At 39.7% G+C, this 21,754-nt stretch overlaps 1 protein-coding gene and 1 pseudogene across 2 annotated transcripts in view; one reads left to right on the plus strand and one right to left on the minus strand.

The window, feature by feature from the left end:
* The first annotated feature begins 2,133 nt into the window (after positions 1 to 2,133).
* LOC114232998 (U6 spliceosomal RNA) lies at positions 2,134 to 2,229 on the plus strand (annotated as a pseudogene).
* A 13,118-nt stretch (positions 2,230 to 15,347) lies between these two features.
* Positions 15,348 to 21,754, minus strand: part of WBP4 (WW domain binding protein 4) — a 40,897-nt gene continuing 34,490 nt past the window's right edge. For both annotated transcript variants that reach the window (XM_054719836.1, XM_054719835.1), the window contains one exon: positions 15,348 to 15,702. In XM_054719836.1, the coding sequence (XP_054575811.1) occupies positions 15,492 to 15,702 (211 nt within the window). In that variant the 3' untranslated portion in view covers positions 15,348 to 15,491. The remainder of the gene's footprint in view (positions 15,703 to 21,754) is intronic.

A 21,754-nucleotide genomic window follows, 5' to 3' on the forward strand; every position in this document is an offset into this window, starting at 1 on the left:
TGGTGTGTGGGCCAACACGCTAACCACTGATTAACACAGGCCAGGGCTAAAGATAACATCTTGACCTAAGTAATGCTTCAGTTCCTGAGCCCTTAAGGTGAAATGAACCCCTGGTTACTTTTCCAAGAGATTCTGGAGCTGTTTCAAGACCTGAAGAAATAACTTATTACCTTTACCTTACCTCCAATCAATGAGTTCCCAACAGAACCCCTAACCCCTAAACCACAAGTGTGTTGTGATTTCTTCCCCTATATGATCTGTAAACCACAGGTCATTGGGGAGTTCAGGCTTTTAAGCATTAGCTTCTCATTCTCCTGTGTGGTACCATCTATATATATAAAAGCCTAATATGTTAAGTGTCCGGCCATTTGACCAGCCGCTATGATGCACACTGACCACCAGGGGCAGATGCTCCGACAGTTAGGTTAGCTTGCTGCTGGGGTCTGGCCTATGGGGACTGGGTGGGACAGGCTGGAGACGCCCTGGAGCCCTTCCGTGGTCCCTCCCCATCCCCGATTGTGCACCAGTGGGGTCCCTCGGCCTCGCCTGTGCCCTCTCACAATCCAGGACCCCTTGGGGGATGTCTGAGAGCTGGTTTTGGCCCAATCCCTGCAGGTTAGGCTGAGGGACCCTGCCGGTGCATGAATCTATGCATCGGGCCTCTGGTTTGTAATAAATTAGCCAATATTTCTCTACTATAATCTTGGTGTCTAGTGTTTGGCTCTGCTAGTGTCTGGTGAACAAACTCTTGCTGTTCCTGTAACACAAATGGTGATTCTGTTGGGACTCAGCCCTGAGTGGGTTTTCTGCCTGCAGTTCAGCAATTCCTGGCTGCTAGTGGTCGCTCCAGGTTCTGTGTGAGCAGCTGCCTGGACTGATTGTTCCAGGGACAGGTCTATAGTGCTCACCATTGACTGGGCATGGCTGACCAATGGCGCTTTCATTTTGCAGTGAGAGAAAGTGGGTACTTGGTTTAGAAGACATCTACTGGTGAGTAGCCTTGTAGGTAAAGACCCCAGGGACACTCCCCTGTTATGTTTGGTTGGGTCCTTGAGGAACTCATTTGACTTGGTTTGAGGGTCCCCCATTGGTTGCATTAGGAAAAGGATCCTGAGAGATTGCAATTAGCAACTAGAATTGATTACTGGAATTATATCAGTTATTTGTTGGGTCTGTGTCTCAACTCAGGTGTGGAATTTTGTTTTTAACTTGAAACTGGTTTTGAATTTAGTCTAGAGCTGGCAAATTAAATTTGAGGGGAAATGTATGAATGTGCATGAGTGAGATATGTTGTTTGTCGATGTTATTTGTTTTACAGCATACAAAACTGGTCATCCAAGCAGAATCTTAAATTTGTTCATTTACCAGAAACATAATCTGGATCCAGTTTTCCTCTGAGTCTTGAATTGTGCCTGGAACACAAAGGCTAGAGATTTAAAATGACAACTATGAGATCTCTATTTATGCTTATCTGTATGTTTATATATGTCTATGTACTAGTATGTATGGTCTAGGTGTAGCATATTTCTACCATTGAATTCTAATTTGTAATATTAAATTTGTTTAAAAAAATAAGGGCTTATATAAGAACTAGAGCCCATTGCATGAAGATTTGTGCAATAGGCCTTCCTTCCCCTGGCTGCCAGCACTGGTTTTCCTCTGGCACCTGGGACCCAGGCCACAGCGGAGCCAAGCCTTCAGCCTTCAGGCTTGGCTCCAGCCGCAGCAGAGCCTTCAGTCTTTGCTCCATGCCTGTGTATGCAAATTAACCCGCCATTTTGTTGGATTAATTTGCATACTCACTCCTGATTGGCTGGTGGGCATTATGGAGATATGGTCAATTTGCATCTTTCTCTTTTATTAGTGTAAATGCTCAAAAATAGAACAGGCTGCCTGGCGGTGTGGCTCAGTGGTTGAGTGATGACCCAGGAACCAGGAGGTTCAATTCCCATCAAGACATATCCTCAGGTTATGGGCTTCATCCCTAGTAGGGGGCATTCAGGAGGCAGCCCTTCGATGGTGTTTCTCTATCAATGATGTTTCTATCTCTTTCCCCTTTCCCTTCCTCTCTCTGAAATCAATAAAAAAATTACTCATTTGAGTGATAAAACATTTAAAAGAATAGAACAGGCTGTGCTCACTTTGGCAGCACATATCCTAAAATTGGATTGATACAGAGAAGATTGATACAAGGATGACATGCAAATTCATGAAGCATTCCATATTAAAAAACAAAATAGAACAGGCTAGCCCAAATGCTTTTCAGAATCACATGATTTGGGAAAATATTTTATATTAAAGCTGGTTCTGAGTTTGGTTTGGTTAAATAGTCATATCTTTAGACTCATAAGCATTAAATAATACTTTGATTTTTCCTGAGTTTATTAGTCAATTAAATAAGTTCATGTTATCTCTTTTGCAAAATTTGTCAGCAAGAAAAATAACTTGGTATAGTAAAACTTATGTAGAACTAACTTGTTAGGAGAAATTAAATTAATATAAATGGAATAAAAGGTTTCTTTTAACTTAACCCTTTAGCAATAATTATATTGTATGTATACTTAACTGATTTTTTTTTAGAACGCCATTGACAAGTTCAAGCAATGTATATAAATTCTGTGTACACATTACACATTACAATGTTTATTTATTTTTATTGTTTAAAATATTACATATGTCTCCTTTTTTCCCCCATCGACCTTTCCCTGGCCACTCACTGCCCCCCCAGGAGATGCCCCCACCACCCCGGTGTCTGTGTCTATTGGTTATGCTTATATGCATGCATACAGGTCCTTTGGTTGATCTCTTACCTCCACCTTCCCTCTGAGGTTTGATGGTCTGTTGATGCTTCTCTGTCTCTGGATCTATTTTTGTTCATCAGTTTATGTTGTTTATTATATTCCACAAATGAGTGAGATCATGTGACATTTATCTTTCTCCTACTGGCTTATTTCGCTTAGCATAATGCACTCCATGTCCATCCATGCTATTGCTAATGGTAAGAGTTATTTCTTTTTTTACAACAGCATAGTATAAATCTTTTTGTTAACTTGAAACTTTAGAATTTTACTACATTAAGTGAAATGATAAAAAATTGAATATCTAGATATTTCTAAATAACATGAAGTACTGAAACATTAATTGCTAGGTAAGTCTAAGTTTACCTACTTTTGAACTATTATTACAGAGAAACTAAAAAATAAATTTATATCTGTTAATGAAAATGTTTTGTCTTTGCCAGTAAAAGAACCTATGTTTCTAAAGGTTATGAAATGGATTCATAAATTTGCCAATCTAAAGAATGCTGATTACTTATATTTCAGTTGTCAGTAAAAATTAAGGTTATAGCCCTGGCCGGCTTGGCTCAGTGGATAGAGCATCAGCCTGTGGACTGAAGGGTCCCAGGTTCGATTCCGGCCAAGGGCACATGCCTGGGTTGCGGGCTTGATCCCCAGTAGGGGGCGTGCAGGAGGCAGCCGATCAATGATTCTCTCTCATCATTGATGTTTCTATCTCTCTCTCCTTCTCCATTCCTCTCTGAAATCAATAAAGAAATATATTAAAAAAAAAAAATTAAGGTTATAAGGGTTATTCTAATTAATATGAAAAGAAATGATGTATGTTTTCAGTGAAGGAAATACATTTTGAAGGAATTAAAAGGAAGTGGTTTGTTCTAAAATAAAGTTAGTTATTGCCCGGCTGGCATGGTTCAGTGGTTGAGCATTGACCTATGAACCAGAAGGTCACAGTTTGATTCCTGGTCAGGTTTGCAGGCTCAATCCCCGGGGCAGCTGATTTATGATTCTCTCATTATTGAAGTTTATATCCCTCTCTTCCTCACTCTTCCTCTCTGAAATCAATAAAAATATATCTTTTAAAAAATAAAATAAGGTTGGATATTTTAATAAGAAAAGAGAAATTAAGAGGGATTAGGATAGTTGTAGAAGTTCTTTGGGAAAGGAAATTTTATGTATAGTCAACTGAATAAGATTAAAACAAATTTAATTGAATATGTTAATTTAAGTACCTAAAGTAAGCTAATAAAGAATTAGAGTTTGGTTCTCTTTCACCCTGTCAAAAGAATGAAGTTTTTCTATATTGTCTTACTACAGAAAAGATATGAGAAGTTTTCTACCTAGAAAGCAAGGATTCTATATTTTGTTTAAAAATTTTTTTTGTGTTTTAAAAACATTTTTTTCTTAATGAGATACTTGATTACTCAAGAAAACAATCTTCTCAGTCCTAAGAACTAGGCTTTGATGATACTAGGTAATCTGTATTTATGTTTGACAGCTTTTATTTTCACTTTGACTAAGTGGATAATTTAATATTGTTTCATAATGACATATAATCTTCTTGGTCAAGCATGTTGGACAAACTTCCCAGGGTTCAGGATGTAAAAGGAGGTTGTTTTTAAACCTGTAAATAGCTTTGGGTTATTTCAGTGGGTCCCTGGAATGCCTCAAAGATTTGTTCTCTCTCTCTTTATAAAAGAAAAAATTTAAACTTATTAGGCCGATTTGATATACTAAAATTACATGGAAAGCTTTGTCAAATAAAGAAATAATAACTGTGTTGTATTTGTATATATATACTAGTATTTTTATAACTAAAAATGAATTTTCAGGAGATTATAATCTCTAAGAATCTGCAATGTCCTGATATATTTATTTGTAAATCTAGAAGGTTTCTTAAAATGTTATGTTACAGAGAAAAACAAATATTGGTCCATTGCATTATAATCAGATCTACAACCATGTCATTTTAAGTTTTTGTCATTTACAAACCATTATTATTTTACTTCAATAGTTTTGCAAATACGTTTTATCTTCAGAAAGATAGAGAAGACTCTAACTTACTCCAAAATACAGGCCTCTGAGAATAAACTTTCAAATCATACCTTTAAAATGGGTAGAGATTTTAAAAAATATTTATTGTTGAAAGTATTACAGATGTCCCCTTTTTTCCCTCCCATTGACCCCCTCGGTCTCCCCCACCTCCCTACCCTAGGCCTTCACTGTGTCCATGGGTTATGCATATATACATATAAGTTCTTTGGTTAATCTCTTCCCACTGTGCCCCCTCCCCTTTCCCTCTGAGATCCATCATAAAATGGATAAAGATTTATAGAACTCCAAAGCATAACTATATTCATGAAATGCTGCAAGTGATCAAGATGAACAAGAATTGATTATGTGGCACTGAGTGAACTGAGTATGATTATTATTTTTATGAATTTTTGTTTAAAATAGTACTGATTTTTAATCTTTTGTTTTTCAGATAAAAGGAAACTTGTTTATTTTAAACTACTATAACTTAGTAATTTGTTAAATTATACCTTTGTAAACAGAATTGAAACTTTTTTTTCTCCCTATTTGATCCCTTCAGAATTCAGGAACTCTTTTTTCGTTTTTCTTTTTTTAATTCTCACTCATTCAAAGATATTTATTGAACACCTACTACCTACTATACTAGGCACTCATTGTTCTAGTCATTAAATATAATGTGATGAACAAAACAAAAAAAGTCTCTGGCCTCATGAAGCTTACATTATCCCAGAGATTGAAGAAAAACTACTAGACCTAAGATATAAAAACAGAAAACTATAAGAGCAATATGCAAAGAACAAATTAGAGCTTTAAAAATTAAGAACACAGCCCTGGCCCTGGCCAGTGTTGCCTCAGTGTTTAGAGTGTCAGCGGTTGAACGAGGACCCAGGAACCAAGAGGTCACCTGGTTGCAGGCTCCATCCCCAGGAGGGGGTTTGCGGGAGGCAGCCAAATGATGATGTTCCTCTCTCATTGACATTTCTATCTCTCTATCCCTCTCCCTTCCTCTCTCTCTAAAAATCAATAAAAACATATTTAAAAAATAAATAAAACTGTCTTTTTTCTAAAGACATGCAAGCTAAAAATGCACAGCTTGGTATCAAATTCAGAAAATTGCCACAACAGCTCATGTTTAAGCAATCTCCATGACTGATGCTCTGTAAGCCACACAGTGAGTTCACCTGAGCACCTGAAGACATCATCAGACACATTTCAAACCACAAAAGATACTTTGGACCTTACATCTAGAAATCTTGACTGGTGGTCTTACAAACTCAGAAGCTGGTTTATAATTTGCTCTGAACATTCCTTTTTTTTTTAAAAAAATGTTTTTATTTATTTTGGAGAGAGGAAGGGAGAGGAAGAGAGATATTGAAACATCAATGATGAGAATCATTACTCGGCTGCCTCCTGCATGCCCCCTACTGGGGACTGAGCCTGAAACCCAGTCATGTGCATAGGACCATGCTCAACCACTGCACCACACCGGCTGGGTGTTTTTCTTTTGTTTTCATAGACCTATCACATCTTTAGGACTAAAAACAGGGATCCCAGGGAAAAAGCAAACATTATGGTAGTGCAGAGTATTCATGGTAAATCTGGAACTAAAGAATATTTTCAATTGAATGTAACACAGTTTCATTCCTTGAATCCTATACTCCATCAATCAAGTTTTCTTTCATCACTTGTGCTTTTGGCATATGTCTTAAGAAGGCTTTCTCTAACTTTAGGTTATGAAGATTTGTTTCTATGTTTTCTTCTCTAAAAGTTTTATAGTTTTACATTTATGTTTATGATTCATTTAAAATTAATTTTTGTGTATGGTGTTACAAAGGGGTCAAACTTCATTCCTTTTGCATGGGGCTATTCAGTTGCTGAAAATACTATTCTTTCCCCTATTGAATGGTCTTGTCACCCTTGTGAAAATTCAAATGACCATACATATAAAGGCTTATTTCTGTAATCTCAATTCTATTCCACTAATTTTTGTCTCTGCGTATGCCAGCACCACACCATCTTCATCTTGTTTACTGCAGCTTTGTAAGTTTTGAAATCAGGACATGTGAATCCTTTTACTTGATTATTCTATTTTAAGACTATTTTGGCTACTCTTTTTTTTTTGTCTTAAATATATTTTTATTGATTTCAGAGAGCAAGGGAGAGAGAGACAGAAACATCAGTGATGAGAGAAAATCATTGATTGGCTGCCTCCTGCATGCCCCCACTGGGGATCACCCGGGCATGTGCCCCTGACTGGAATCGAGCCCAGTATCCTCCAGTCCACCGGCCAATGCTCTATCCACTGAGCCAAACCAGCTAGAGCTTGGCTACTCTTAATTACTTACATTTCCATACGAATTTTAGGATCAGCTAGAAATTTGATAATAATTGTGTTGAATCTAATTCAATTTGTTGAACATTTCTGTTTGTTTGTTTTTTTAAATATTTTTTATTGATTTTTTACAGAGAGGAAGGGAGAGAGAGAGAGAGAGAGTTAGAATCATCGATGAGAGAGAAACATTGATCAGCTGCCTCCTGTACACCGGGGATGTGCCCGCAACCTAGGTACATGCCCTTGACTGGAATCGAACTTGGGACCCTTCAGTACACAGGCCGACGCTCTATCCACTGAACCAAACCGATTAGGACTGAACATTTCTGTTTTAACATTGAGTTTTCCAAACCATGAATATAGAAGATATCCTTTATTTATTTAAGTATTATTTAATTTCTTTCAACTATAATTTATAATTTTGGGGATACATAAATATATAAAGTTAAGCCACGCCCACCAACCAATCAGGACGAGTATGCAAATTGCCCCAAAAAGATGGCGGCTGATTTGCATATCAAGACAGTGTCGAAAGAAGCCAAGAGCTGCAAAGGGGAGTAAAGCTTCGAAGAAGCAAGCAAGCCAGGGGGGCGGGGGGAGGAGAAGGGAGGAGCGAAGTCAGGGCCGTGGGAGAAAGGAAACGAAGGCGGTCTGGAGGAGAAGGCGAGGTGGGCGGCAAGGGCGGGGCGGAGGCGGGGCCGGGGCCGAAGGGAAACACGGGCGGGCTGGAGGAGAAGGCGGGGCCGGTGACAAGGGCGGGGCGGAGGCGGGGCCGGGGGCGAAGGGAAACGCGGGCGGTCTGGAGGAGAAGGCGAGGTGGGCGGCACGGGCGGGGCGGAGGCGGGGCCGGGGCCGAAGGGAAACACGGGCCGTCTGGAGGAGAAGGTGAGGCGGGTGATAATATAATAAAATTTAAAAACCCTGCTGTACATTGCAGCCAGTGATCTTTATAAAATGCAAATATAATTATGTCTTTTCATTGAATAACTCTTTTAAAGACATATATTTTTATTGGTTTCAAAGAGGAAGGGGGAGAGAGCGAGATAGAAACATAAATAATGAAAGAGAATCATTGATCAGCTGCCTCCTGCACGCTCCCTACCAGGGATCAAGCCTGCAACCTAGGCGTGTGCCTTGACCAAGGAATTGAATTGTGACCTCCTGGTTCATGGGTCAATGCTCAACCACTGAGCCACACTGGCCGAGCAATGATTAACACTTTTCATTGACTGTCCATGGCCTTCAGATAAAAGTCCAATTTCCTTAACATGGCTTATAAGTTCCTTAATGCATTGTCACTGCTTGCTTTTCTGGCCCATCTTTGTACCTCTGTCTCATCCTCACACTTTGTACTCCAATCATGTAAATTACTTTTAGAACCTTGAAAATGCCCTTCCTCTTCCTCCCCTCCAGATCTTTACGTTCCTTGTCCTCTAACCCTCTTCTCTTTTATATTTTATAATTTACCTCATGGCCCAGCAAATTCTGGCTCACTCTTCAGTTCCCAGATTAGACATCATTTTTTCCAGGAAGCCTCCCCTGACCCTGACATCGGGGCGGTGCTCATTGGATGAGCTCTCATGGTCTCCAGGGCTTTCTCTGGCAATGTGTATAGTAATACTGGCCTGTCAGCTTGTCTGTATCCTCACTAGATGGTAGGAGAGCAGGGGTCTGCCCTTTTCACTCTGTTTTCTCTTATACCCTGCTGTCAGGAACAGAACTTGATCTGGAAAGACATTTCTAATCCTGATATGTTTTATTATTCTCAAATCTTTGTAATTTACTCACTTCTATATATAATATCATGATTTCTCCACATTCTACTCTAAAAATATTGGGATTATCTGTGATGTTTCTTTTTGCTTTATCACTAAATTGCAGTTAGTTATCCAACTAAACTGAAATTTTCTCTGTATTTTATCTCACATTATTCTTTGACTCCACATTTCATCATTAAAAATGATAGAATTAAAAATTACCTTAAAAATAATCAACCAACCAGTTTTGCTAGTTTCATTTCTACAGCATTCCTCATAGATGATCATTTATATTCTGCTTGAATATCATCAGTGCCAGAAATTTTATTTATTTATTTATTTAATTAATATATATATATTTTTTATTGATTTCAGAGAGGAAGGGAGAGGCAGAGAGAGATTAAAAACATCAACGATGGGAGAAAATCATTGATCGGCTGCCTCCTGCAAGCCCATCACTGGGGACTGAGCCTGCAACTTAGGCATGTGCCCTGACTGGGAATCAAACCATGACTTCCTGGTTCATAGGTTGATGCTCAACCACTGAGCCAGGTCAGCCAGGCAGAATATTTATTATCTCACTCTTTTAAATTTGTTTCACCTTGCTCAGATTAATACTGTAAAGGAAAAAAAACTAAGATTTTTCTAAGTTAAAGAAGAAGATGGAGTCTAGGATTTAGGATACCACTAGACATACCACCAATCCACCTGCCTACTTATTATCTATTTTACATAAGGAATACAGTATTTCCTTCCTTATCCATGGTTTTGCTTTTTGCCGTTTCAGTTATCCACAGTCTGAAAATGTTACATGAAAAATTCTAGAAATAAACAATTCATAAGTTTTAAATTGTGTGCTGTTCTGAGTAGCGTGATTCACACCTGGGATGTGAATCATCCCTTTGTCCAGTGTATCCATGTGTATATGTTACCTATCTTAGTCACTTCATAGCTTTCTCAGTGATCAGATTGACTGTCATTGTATCCTAGTGCTTAAATTCAAGTAATCCCCACTTTACTTAATAATGGCCACAAAGTGCTTCCTTTAAGTGAAAAGGCATCCACTGGGGGGTCTTAGAACATATCCCCTGAAGAATAAGGCTGGGACTACTATGCTGTCAATGTCATCTACTAACAATTGTTCAGATATTAGCCATACCATCTAGTGAAAAAATCAGGTCAGCAAAGATTTCATGAAACAATTGCATCTGATGATGCTTTTCAATTTGAAGACTTCCTCTGTCTTTAAGCAACAGAATTATAAGCCATAATGTAAATAAGTACATAATAATACTGGTAGGCTATATGTGATAATTAAGGATTGAGGTCATGTCCTATTTGAAGCATAAGAGCCCATAATGAAGTAAAAATATTGTACTTTGCAATGAAACAAATATTATTGTATCAAAACAAATTAGAAAAACTAAGAGTATTGTACAATAGTTTTAAATTTATTTTTTAATGCTATACTTGAGGAAATATGGATTTAATTTCAGGAGAATGGAGAGGTCCTATGGGAGTTTTCTAAGTTCAGAAATAGATTATACAGATTCTTTTTGGAGTAACAAGTTTTAATATGCCTTTAAATTTTAGGCATGATTAGGAATACTTTTATGTATATTAACAAGATACTCAAAGACAATAAAACAACCTCTCAAAGCAAAATACCCATGCATTTTCAGTCTCCCTTTTTTGTTAGTTAATTCTCACCTGAGGATATTTTTTCCATTGATTTTTAGAGAGAGTGGAAGGGAGGGGAGATAGGAGAAAAGGAGGGAGGGGGGGAGGGAGTGAGAGAGGGAGGGAGAGAGAGAGAGAGAAATGTTGATGTGAAAGAGACATCGATCAGTTGCCTCCCGCATGTGTCCCCTGACTGGTGCTAGGGATTGAACCTGTAACCCAGGTACGTGCCCTTGACTGGGAATCTAACCCTTGACCCTTTGGTGTGCAGGCTGACACTCTAACCACGTTGAGCCACACAAGACAGGGCCATTTTCAGTCTATTCTTAGTCACTTGTTCACTCACTAGATTTGAAGATCATTTTCTTTTGGATTAAAACTGTGTGTTTTGATGCTTAACCAAGACCCTGGCTTTCATCTAATAACTGGAACAACTCAGGATTTTATGAATTCAGATTTACACATTTCTTTTGTGCTCCAGGTTTGATTTCAGTACACTTTTCAATTTGTTATACTTCCTCCCAAACTTTTTTTGAAAATGAGTTTTCTTGCATCGATTTTATAGATTACTAATTCATGCACGGGTGGGGTCCGGCAGGCCTGGCCCCAATCAGGGTGGATCGGGGCTGGGCCCGTTGGGAAGAGATGGTAGGAGGTTGGCTGGCTGGCTCAGCCCCGATCGTTCTGGGGGTCATGGGCAATTGGCCGGTGGGCCCTGCCCCCCATTGGATTAGGGGGCTGATTAGGGGTGGGGCCAGCCATGGGGAGGGTCATGGGTAGTTGGCTAGCCAGCCCTGCCCCTGATCTGGGGGGGGCAATCTGGAGTGGGGCCAGGTAGAGGGAGGGGCTGCAGGAGGTTGGCTGCTGGCCCTGCCCCCTATTGGGGTGGGGGTGTATGATCAGGGGCAGGGCTGGCCGAAGGGAAGGGAGAGGACAGCCAGTTCTTGATCCTGCCTCTGCGACAGTGCTAAGGAGTCTGACTGACGGCTTATGCCTGTTTCCCCCAGGGAGCTGGCCTAAGCCATCAGTCAGACATACCCCAAGGGGTCCCAAACTGCAGAGGGTGCAGGCCAGGCTGAGGGACTACATGAGGTTGAGAGCTACATGAGGGGGCAGAGCAGCAAGCTATGAGAGGGGGACTGGGGGACGGAGGGAGCTACAGGAGGGCAGGGCAGTGGGCGGAGAGCTACTGGAGGGTGGCAGTGAGTTACTGGCTACAAGCAGGTGGCTGAGAGCTACAGGAGGGGGCAGGGCAGCAAGCTATAGGGGGGGAGCTGGGAGGGCGGAGGGAACTACAGGAGGGCGGAGCAGCGGGTGGAGAGCTACTGGAGGGCAGCAGTGAGTTACTGGCTACAAGCGGGCGGTGGAGAGCTACAGGAGGGGGCAGGGCAGCAAGCTATGAGGGGGGTAGGGGGGAGGGGGGTGCGGGGAGCTACAGGAGGGCACGACAGCAGGCGGAGAGCTACTGGAGGGCAGCAGCGAGCTACTGGCGCATGGATTTGTACACAGGGCTACTAGTATATAATAAAAATCTAATATGCTAAGTGTCCAACCATTCATTCGGCCAGTCACTATGACATGCAATGACCACCAGGGGGCAGACGCTCCCACCGGGAGGTTAGCTTTCTGCTGGGGTCCGGCCCATCGGGACTGGGCAAGATGGGCCAGACACACCCTGGAGCCCTCTTGTGGTCCCTCCCTGGCCTGCCAACCTTCTGGGGTCCCTTCCCAGCCGGCCGGCTCAGGACTGGGTGAGAAGGACTGGACATGTCCTGGATGAATCTGTGCACTGGGCCAGTTCAGTCTGATCCCTGCAGGCCAAGCCGTGGTGCACCCCACTGGTGCAGAAATCTGTGCACTGGGCCTCTAGTATATTATAAAACACAATAGTGAAGTCAGTGTGGTAACGGCACAGTAACAACCATAAACAGACTCTAGTCTATATATGATGCCCTTATATTAACTAGTACCATACTATTTTAATTATTATAGTTTCTCAATACTTAAAAATCAGATAGGATTGTTCCCTCAGGATAGTTTTCAGAATTTATAAAAACTGCATTAAAAACCAAAAATCACTTTTGGATGTTTGGATCCTGCTACTTTAAATATTTCATCCAGAGAGTAGACTTCATAAGCCCAAGTGTCATAATAGTTGCTCACATATACTGTGTTAATATGCTTGGGGGGAAAAAACATCTACAGTAGTCATGGGGGAGGAGGTGAGAGATTGGGACTTTAAAAAAAGCTTATTTCACTATTATTTGTATTTTTTTATTTATAATAAAAATATATAACTTCATATAAATATAAAATCCTAGCTAATAAAAGAGTAATATGCAAATTGACCATCACTCCAAGACACAAGATGGCTGCCCCCATGTGGACACAAGATGGCCGGCACAAGATGACTAGCAGGGGAGGGCAGTTAGGAGTGACCAGGCCAGAAGAGGAGGGCAGTTGGGGATGACCAGGCTGGCAGAGGGCAGTTGGGGGAGACCAGCCCTGCAGGGGAGGGCAGTTGGGGGGGACCCAGGCCGGCAGGGGAGGGCAGTTAGGGGCAATTGAGCTGGCCAGGGAGTGGATAGGTGTTGATCAGGCTGGCAGCGGAGTGGTTAGGGCAGTGATGGCAAACCTATGACACGCGTGTCAGTACTGACACGCATAGCCATTTCTGATGACACGTGGCCGCATGCCGAGGATGAAACATTTGCTGCTCCTGAGGATGAAACATTTGTGACTAGAGTCTTGAAGTTAGTTTTTTCCTCAAAGTGACACACCACCCGAGTTATGGTCAGTTTTTTGGCAAAGTTTGACACACCAAGTTCAAAAGGTTGCCCATCACTGGGTTAGGGGGTGATCAGGCTGGCAGGCAGAAGCAGTTAGGGGCAATCAGGCAGGCATGCAGGTGAGTGGTTAGGAGCTAGCAGTCTTGGATTGTGAGAGGGATCCCAGATTGGAGAGGGTGCAGGCTGGGTTGAGGGACACCCCTCCTCCCCCCCCACCGTGCATGAATTTCGTGCACTGGGCCTCTAGTATATATAAAATAGAAATGATCATACCAAATGTTTTACTTCTGAAAAATTCAAGGTAAGTTGATAGTTTCTCTTATTCTTTCAAAACAAATAGAAAAGTAGTTTTTTATAATTTGACTTACTAAAATTTTTGTGTTTAAGTCTTTTCTAAGCAATCCTTAAAACCAGTTTGTTTAAGGTTTACCTTCAAACTTCTAATACTGTCTTATTACAAAGATAAAGTAGTTAAAGAATGCATCAAAAAGCCCTGGCCAGGTGGCTCAGTTGGTTAGGGCATTGGTACACTGAAAGGTTGTGGGTTTGATTACCAGACAAGATACATTACTAGGTTATGGATTTGATCTCCAGACAGGGTGCTTATGGGAGGCAACTGAATGATGTTTCTTTCTCACATCGAGGTTTCTCTCTCTCTCAAATCAATAAACATATCCTCAGGTGAGGATAATAAAAACAAATAAAAAGAATGCATCAAAGAATGCATGAAACACTTTACATAGTGAGGTGCAGTTTTAAAAATGACTTCAATTGTGTATTTTGAATAAGCTAAATGTGGGTAAAATATAGCAGTACTGCATTTATAGTTTACCATCTTTGCCAATTGAGGAGTCAAGCAACAAAATACATTACTTAGATGACAAATGGGCTATAGAGAACGTATATAATAGTAAATAATACTTCTTTATAATGGTCTACATTCATGAAATGCCCAAATAAGTAAATTGAACAAGTGGAAAAACAAATCTCCAAATAGTCGCTTTCCATTGCTGACTCTGATATTAGAAAAAAAACAAACACCCCAATATTAATTTGCTCTTTCATCAAGTTTTTAATAAGCTATCATTTTCTTACATGTATACTAGTAACCTTAAAAAGACAAATATTTACTACCAAACATTAAATACTATACAATTTATAAAAATATAATTTTAAGAATTTGGAGTAATAGAGAAGGTATCTATTTCAAATTGATTAAATAAGAAATATTCTATTTTTTAAGAAACTTAACTAGAAAACAAGAAATGTCTAGTTTGTCTAAGGAAACACTAAAATCTTTTACTGAAGCCTGAGATCTTACTATTTGTGTTCAAGCTTTCATCTACCTAGTTTTAAATAAACCTTAAAAAAGATTTTCCAGTACATATAAGACTGCTAACCAGAGTACATGACTTGGGGGAAAGGACTATGCTAGAATGTGAAGTTGCGAACAGGGATATGCCTTATTTATATATCCCCAGGTCCTAGTATAAAACCTAGCTCAAAGTAAAAATGCTCAAGCAATGGTTGTTGCCTTGAACTGAACTAGGCAAACACTCATTTGTACCTGTGGTCCAATTTGCACTCTAATTGAGCTGTAGTCCTTTTCTTGGTCCTTGACCTTAAGTTGAGTAACATTAGGCAATATGCATATACTTTCTACATCAGCCTTTTGACAGGATTCTCAAAACTGAATCTATCAATGGACTGTGAATCTCCTCTTATGGGGTCTGATTCTTATTTCTTGGATAGCAGTTAATATCAGTGTATGAAAGTAATGCATTTTCAGTGCAGGATAAATATGTTCAAATGAGTAAAAATGGAATAAAGGCCTTGCTTTTCCAGGTTTTAAGTAACAGATACATAGCATCTTATGACAATTAGCATTTTTAGACACTGAACATAATACACTGTAATACAATGCAAGGTGATAGGCTCCCATTTTAGGAACAAAAATAAATTTCACATAAAAAAAGATTTATTTTAAATTCACATAAAATACATTTAGAATAAATCTAAATTTTTAGCATTAAAGTATTTAGAAATAACACAGAGAAGCTTTTAAGATGTGTAGTCTGCATCCTGTTCCAAAAGCTTTTTCCAATTACTGATCGTCACCTCGTTGTCTTAAATTTCTAGATTTTCCATTTTCCATTTTTCTCTTTTTGAATACTGGGGCCACTCCATCTGCCACAACTCCAAGAGAAGTGACTGTTTTTTCTTTAAAAACTACTTTGGGTTCCACACCGACAGCAGCTTCTGTAGTTGATAAATATTCATTTTCAGTGCTTGGAAGTTCCAAATCTACCTCCTCACTGGAATAGAAAATAAAAATAAAACCATTACTTGACAAAGAGTAAGACAAACTTTCATATAACTGGTGGGTCCACCAAAGCCCCAAGATCATCTTTCAAATAGTGGGAAGTTAGCCATTTTGGAGTAGGAAACTAGCCTATCTAATAATAGACAAATATGCAAATTGACCATACCTCTAACACACCCACAAGCCATGCCCACAAGCCACGCCCACCATCCAATCAGAGCGAGTATGCAAATTAACCCAAACCAAGATGGCTACAGGCACAGAGAGCAAGGTTTCCTAGGTAACAGAGGAAGCCAAGCTTTCTGCCAGCCTTTGCAGGCCTAAGCCTCCACTCAAGCTACAAAGTTTCAATTATAGAAGGTAAACAAATTCAAACAAATGGCGGTAGAATGGAGCTTGAGAGAGCAGGCCAGGGTTGCCGCCGGCAACAGGGGAAGCAAAGCTTTCCACACACTCTGGCCGGGCCCACCCGCTTAAGGCAACGAAGTTTCAATTATAACCCCAACACAAATGGCTGTGGGCCTTGGAGGGAACAGCAGGCTTGGCTCTGCTCCAGGCTACAAAGTTTCAATTGTAGAAGGAAAATAAATTCCAGATACCAGGGCCTCCGCTTGCATTGCCAGGGGGCGTGGCCCGCCTGCAAACCACCACAGGCCCCTCACTCAGGCCGCCCCACGCCCCAAGGGTACCCCACCCTGATCAGGGACATCCTTCAGGGCAAACCAGCTGGCCCCCACCCCTGTACCACGCCTCTATCCTATCTAATAAAAGAGTACTATGCAGATTGATCATCACTGCAACACACAATATAGCTACCCCCATGTGGTTAAAGATCCTGCCCCCATGTGGACACAAGATGGCCACCACAAGATGGCCAGCAGGAGAGGGCAGTTGGAAGGCACCTGGCCTGCAAGGGAGGGCAGTTGGGGGTGATCAACCCTGCAGGAGAGGGCAGTTAGAGGTAACCAGGCCGGCAGAGGAGGGAAGTTGGGGGCAAACAGGCTGGCAGCAGAGTGGTTAGGGGGTGATCAGGCTGGCAGGCAGAAGCGGTTAGGGGCAATCAGGAAGGCAGGCAGGCAAGCAGTTGTGAGCCAGCAGTCCTGGATTGTGAGAAGGATCCCAGATTGGAGAGGGTACAGGCTGGGCTGAGGGACAACCCCCCTCCGTGCACGAATTTCGTGCACCGGGCCTCTAGTTTTAAAATAAATTATTTAAGATACTAAACAATTATTTAGGTGGATACACCAGTAAACTCCCATCTATTATTTTATTCCTGTTGCACAAAACATGTGTCGTTTAAGGAAATGATTGTGCTTATGTATGATTAACAGTACAGTTTATAGGTGAGTGAGACGTATTTATAAAAAATGATTTTGCCACGGACTGACAAGACCTATAGGGGCTCACACAGCACAAGATGAAAACCATGGAATCTCAATGTCCTAGTGTAGTAAAGACTCCATGCAGCTGTTTGCCTAGCACCCTTTTACTAAGGAACTAGCCCTTCAACCATCCACCTGGTTAGTATAAATATTCAGATGACTAGTCCACAGAACAATACCTGTTTATCATGAGCATAATAAACCCATCATTCCATTCCCTGAGCTTTTTGAACATGGACCAGAATGATCATTATGTTTAACTTTTTAGTGGCTAGATGTATAAAAACTGTTGGGAACTACATATCCTCCCTACTTAGAGAAAGGAGTTCTACAGAGATTAGGGATGGGAGATGGAGAATTCTGCCAATGTTTCAGGCCTGATCAATAATTCCTGAGGCCCCGCTCAATTCCTGCCCCTCCCACAGCTTACAAATAATGTGTGAAAACTTCCCAAAAGTGGGGAGAGATTTGTGCATCAAGTTGAAGCTAATATAGGTCACTTCAAAATTGTAATCCAAAAAGATCTTCAAAACACATTTTAATGAAACTGTTTAAAATCAAAGACAAAGAGAATTTTAAAAGCAGCAAGTGAAGAAAATTTTACTCATATAAGAGAATTTCATAAGGCTATCAGAGAATATCTCAGCAAACAATGTAAGCCAGAAGCGAATGTGATGATATATTCCAAGTATTGAAAGGAATACAATGCTAATCAATATTACCTAGCCATTAAGGTGTCTTTCAGAAATGAAGGCAATAAAACTTTACCCTAACAAAAAAAAAAACTGAGGTTATTCTGCTTTACAAGAAATGCTGAAAGGAGTTTTTAAGCTGAAATGAAAGGCTGCTAATTACTAACATAAAAATATACCCAAAAAACGGTATATAGTCAGAATATACAAAGCATATAGTCAGAATAAACAAAGACTCTATTAGGGTTGTGTGTTAATTACTTAACTCTAGTATAAAGGTTAAAAGACAAATACATTAAAAACAGGACTAGCTAAAACAATTTGTTAATAGGACACAATATATAAAGATTTAAATTTTGACATCAAAAACATAAAACAGGAGTAAGTAAAAATATATTTTTATTTGTGACTGAAGTTGTTATCAGACAGTGTAAAATAGACTGTTTTATATATATATAAGAAGTTTTAAATAAGCATCATGGTAATCACAAAACAAAAACCTAAAATAGATTCACAAGGTATAAAGAAGGGAATCAAAGCATACCACTGTGCATAATCACATCAATTCAGTAAGAGAGAAAAAAGGAAAAAGGGAACTACAACACAGACAAAAAACAATTGATAAGATGGCACTGGTAAACCCAGGTATTATTCTAAATTTAAATGGATTGAAGTCTCTAATCAAAAGGCACCGAGTGACTGAATGGATAAAAAAAAAAAAAAAAAAAAAGAAGAACCGCCTGGCTTGTGTTGCTTAGTGGTTGAGCGTTGACCCAGAGACCAGGACGTCACAGTTTGATTCCCAGTCAGGGCACAAGCCCGGGCTGCGGACTTGATCCCCAGTAGAGGGATCTGCAGGAGGCAGCTGATTGATGATGTTTTTCTCTCATAGATGTTTCTATCTCTCTCTTTTCCTCTCTCTAAAAATCAATAAAAACATATTTTAAAAAAACCAACCCATATGCTGCCTACAAGAGACTCACTTCAGATTTAAGGACACACAGGCTCAAAATGAAGGGATTTTTCATGCAAGTGGAAACTAAAAGAGATCAGGGTAACTATGCTTATATCAGACAAAACAGACAAAGCCAAAAATGGAAACAAAGACAAAGAAGGTGATTATACTATAACTAGCTTTCCCGTTGCAGGAAAAATCCTGCAATAGGATTTCCTGCTGCACTCTACCCTGCCTCCGTTCCTCCCTTGTCGCCAGCCTCACCTTCTCCTCCAGCCCGCCCGAGTTTCCCTTCTCCCCCGGCCCTGCCTCCGCCCCGCCCTTGTCACCCGCCCCGCCTTCTCCTCCAGCCCGCCCGCGTTTCCCTTCGCCCCCGGCCCTGACTTTGCTCCTCCCTTCTCCTTCCCCCCGCCCCCCTGGCTTGCTTGCTTCTTCGAAGCTTTACTCCCTTCTGCAGCTCTTGGCTTCTTTCGACGCTGTCTTGATATGCAAATTAGCCGCCATCTTTGTTGGGGTAATTTGCATACTCGTCCTGATTGGTTGGTGGGCGTGGCTTAGGTGTAGCGAAGGTGCGGTCAATTTGCATATTTGTCTATTATTAGATTAGATGATAAAGAGGTCATCAAGAAGATGTAACAATTGTAAATATGTATGAAGCCAACATTGGAGCATCTAAATATATTAAGCAAATACTAACAGATCTGGAGGGAGAAACAGACAGCAATACAATAATAGGGGACCTCAATAAATCACTTTCAACACTGGACAGATCATCCAACAGAAAACACAGAAACATACTGCATATCAAATGGACCTAACAGATATACACAGAACATTCCAGCCAACAGCAGAATACACATTCTTCTTAAGCGCACATGGAACATTCTCCAGGATAGATCATATGATAAGTCACGAAGGATTCTTAGCAAATTTAAGAAGACTGAAATCATACCAACTATCTTTTTAAACCACAAGGTAAGAAGCTAGAAATCAATATTCTAGGAGGAAAGCTGGAAATTTCAAAATATGTGGAAATCAATACACTTCTGAACAATTAGTGGGTTAAAAGGGAAACCAAGTGGAAATCAAAACGTATTTTCTAGGAAAAAAAAAAAGGAAACACAATATATCAAAACCTACAGGATACTGCAAAAGTGGTTCTAAGAGAAAAGTTTATAGGGATAAACACCTACAGAAAGGAAAAAGAAAGACCTCAAGCATACAACCTAATTGTACACCTCAAGTAACTAGAAGAAGAACAAAGCCCAAAGTTAGCATAAGGAAGAAAATAACAAAGATGAGAGCAGAAATAAATAAAATAGAGACAAGAAGAAAAATAGAAAAGACCAAGAACCTAAGAGCTAGTTTATTGAAAAGAAAAATATAATTAGACAAACCTTTAGCTAGACTAAGAAAAAAAGAGAGAAGACTCAAATAAAAGCAGAAATGAAAGAGGAGACATTACAACTGATACCACAGAAATACAAAGGATACTAATAGACTACTATAAACACTTTTATGCCAACAAATTGGATAACCTAGAAGAAAAGGATACAACCTACCAAAATTGAGTTATGATAAAATAGAAAATTTGAACATACTACTAACAACTAAGGATACTGAACCGGTAATTAAAAACCTCTCAATGCAAAAAAGCCATGGACCAGATGGTTTCACTGGTGAATTATACCAAACACTTAAAGAATTAACACCAATTTCCCTTCAACACTTTCAAAAACCTGGACAGAAGAAAACACTCCCAAACTCATTACAGGAAGCCAGCATTATCCTGATGTCAAGCAGATAAAGACAATATAAGAAAAGAAAACCATGGACTAATATCCCTGATGAATATACTAGTAGATGTAAAAATCCTCAACAAAATATTGGCAAATGGAATTCAACAACACATTAAAAGGACCATACACCATAACAAAGTGAGACTTATCCTTGGGATGCAAGGATGGTTCAACATTTGTAAATCATTTGTGATAAACCACATTAATAGAATGAAAGATAAAAGTCATGAGCTTCTCAACAGATGGAGAAAAGTATTTGATAAAATACATCCTTTTAAAATAAAAATGCTCAACAAATTTGGTATAGAAGGAACATAACATTACAAAGGCCATACAGAGCAAACCCACAACCAACATCACAGTCAATGGTGAAAGATTGATTTTCCTCTAAAATCAAGAACAAGTCAAGAGGGCCCATTCTCATCACTCTTATTAACACAGCACTGAAGTCCTAGCCAGAGTAATCAGGAAAGGAAAACAAACAAACAGCATCCAAATTGGAAATAATGAAATAAAATTGTCTGTTTTCAGATGACGTGACATGGTGGAACTATTAGCTAACACTATGGTGATAATCATTTTGCAATATATAAATGTATCAAACAAACACACTGTATGCCTTAAATTTACTCAATGTTATATGTCAATTACATCTCAAAAAGCAGTGGCAAAAAATTATAGAAAGTTTACTGTATTACCATATGTTTTAAATGTTAAAGTCTTTATGAAATCCAAGATTTTAGGGGAAAATATAGATTACTGAAACTGACTAGTACTCAAGAATAAGTAGTTGAAGCTATAACCCCCAGCCCCTGCTCTTTCCCCAAAAACAGCAGCTGCAATACATAATAATTGAAATCTTAGGTGATCTAGGTGCCAAGTGCATACATGATCCTACATGTGTTAATTTGTCTTTTCTAATTATTCCACACAACAAATTAGAAATTAGTTGGGAACTATTGCTTTCCCATTTTACAAATGAAGAAATTGAGGCTCAATGAGATAAGGCAACTTGTCCAATGTCACAGATAGTAACCAAGAGACTAAAGAAAGATATAAAAAAATTACCTCCCTCCTAGAACTCCAGGACCAGCTTTAACTAGTAATTTCTATTAAACTTTCTAATCCCAGAGGAACTATTAAATTATTCAAGAACATTAAATAAGGAAAAGCTATCTAACTTTCTATTTAGCATAAGTCAAATACCCAAACCTGA

Source organism: Eptesicus fuscus, chromosome 8 (genome assembly GCF_027574615.1).
Source record: "Eptesicus fuscus isolate TK198812 chromosome 8, DD_ASM_mEF_20220401, whole genome shotgun sequence".
NCBI classification, from domain to species: domain Eukaryota; kingdom Metazoa; phylum Chordata; class Mammalia; order Chiroptera; family Vespertilionidae; genus Eptesicus; species Eptesicus fuscus.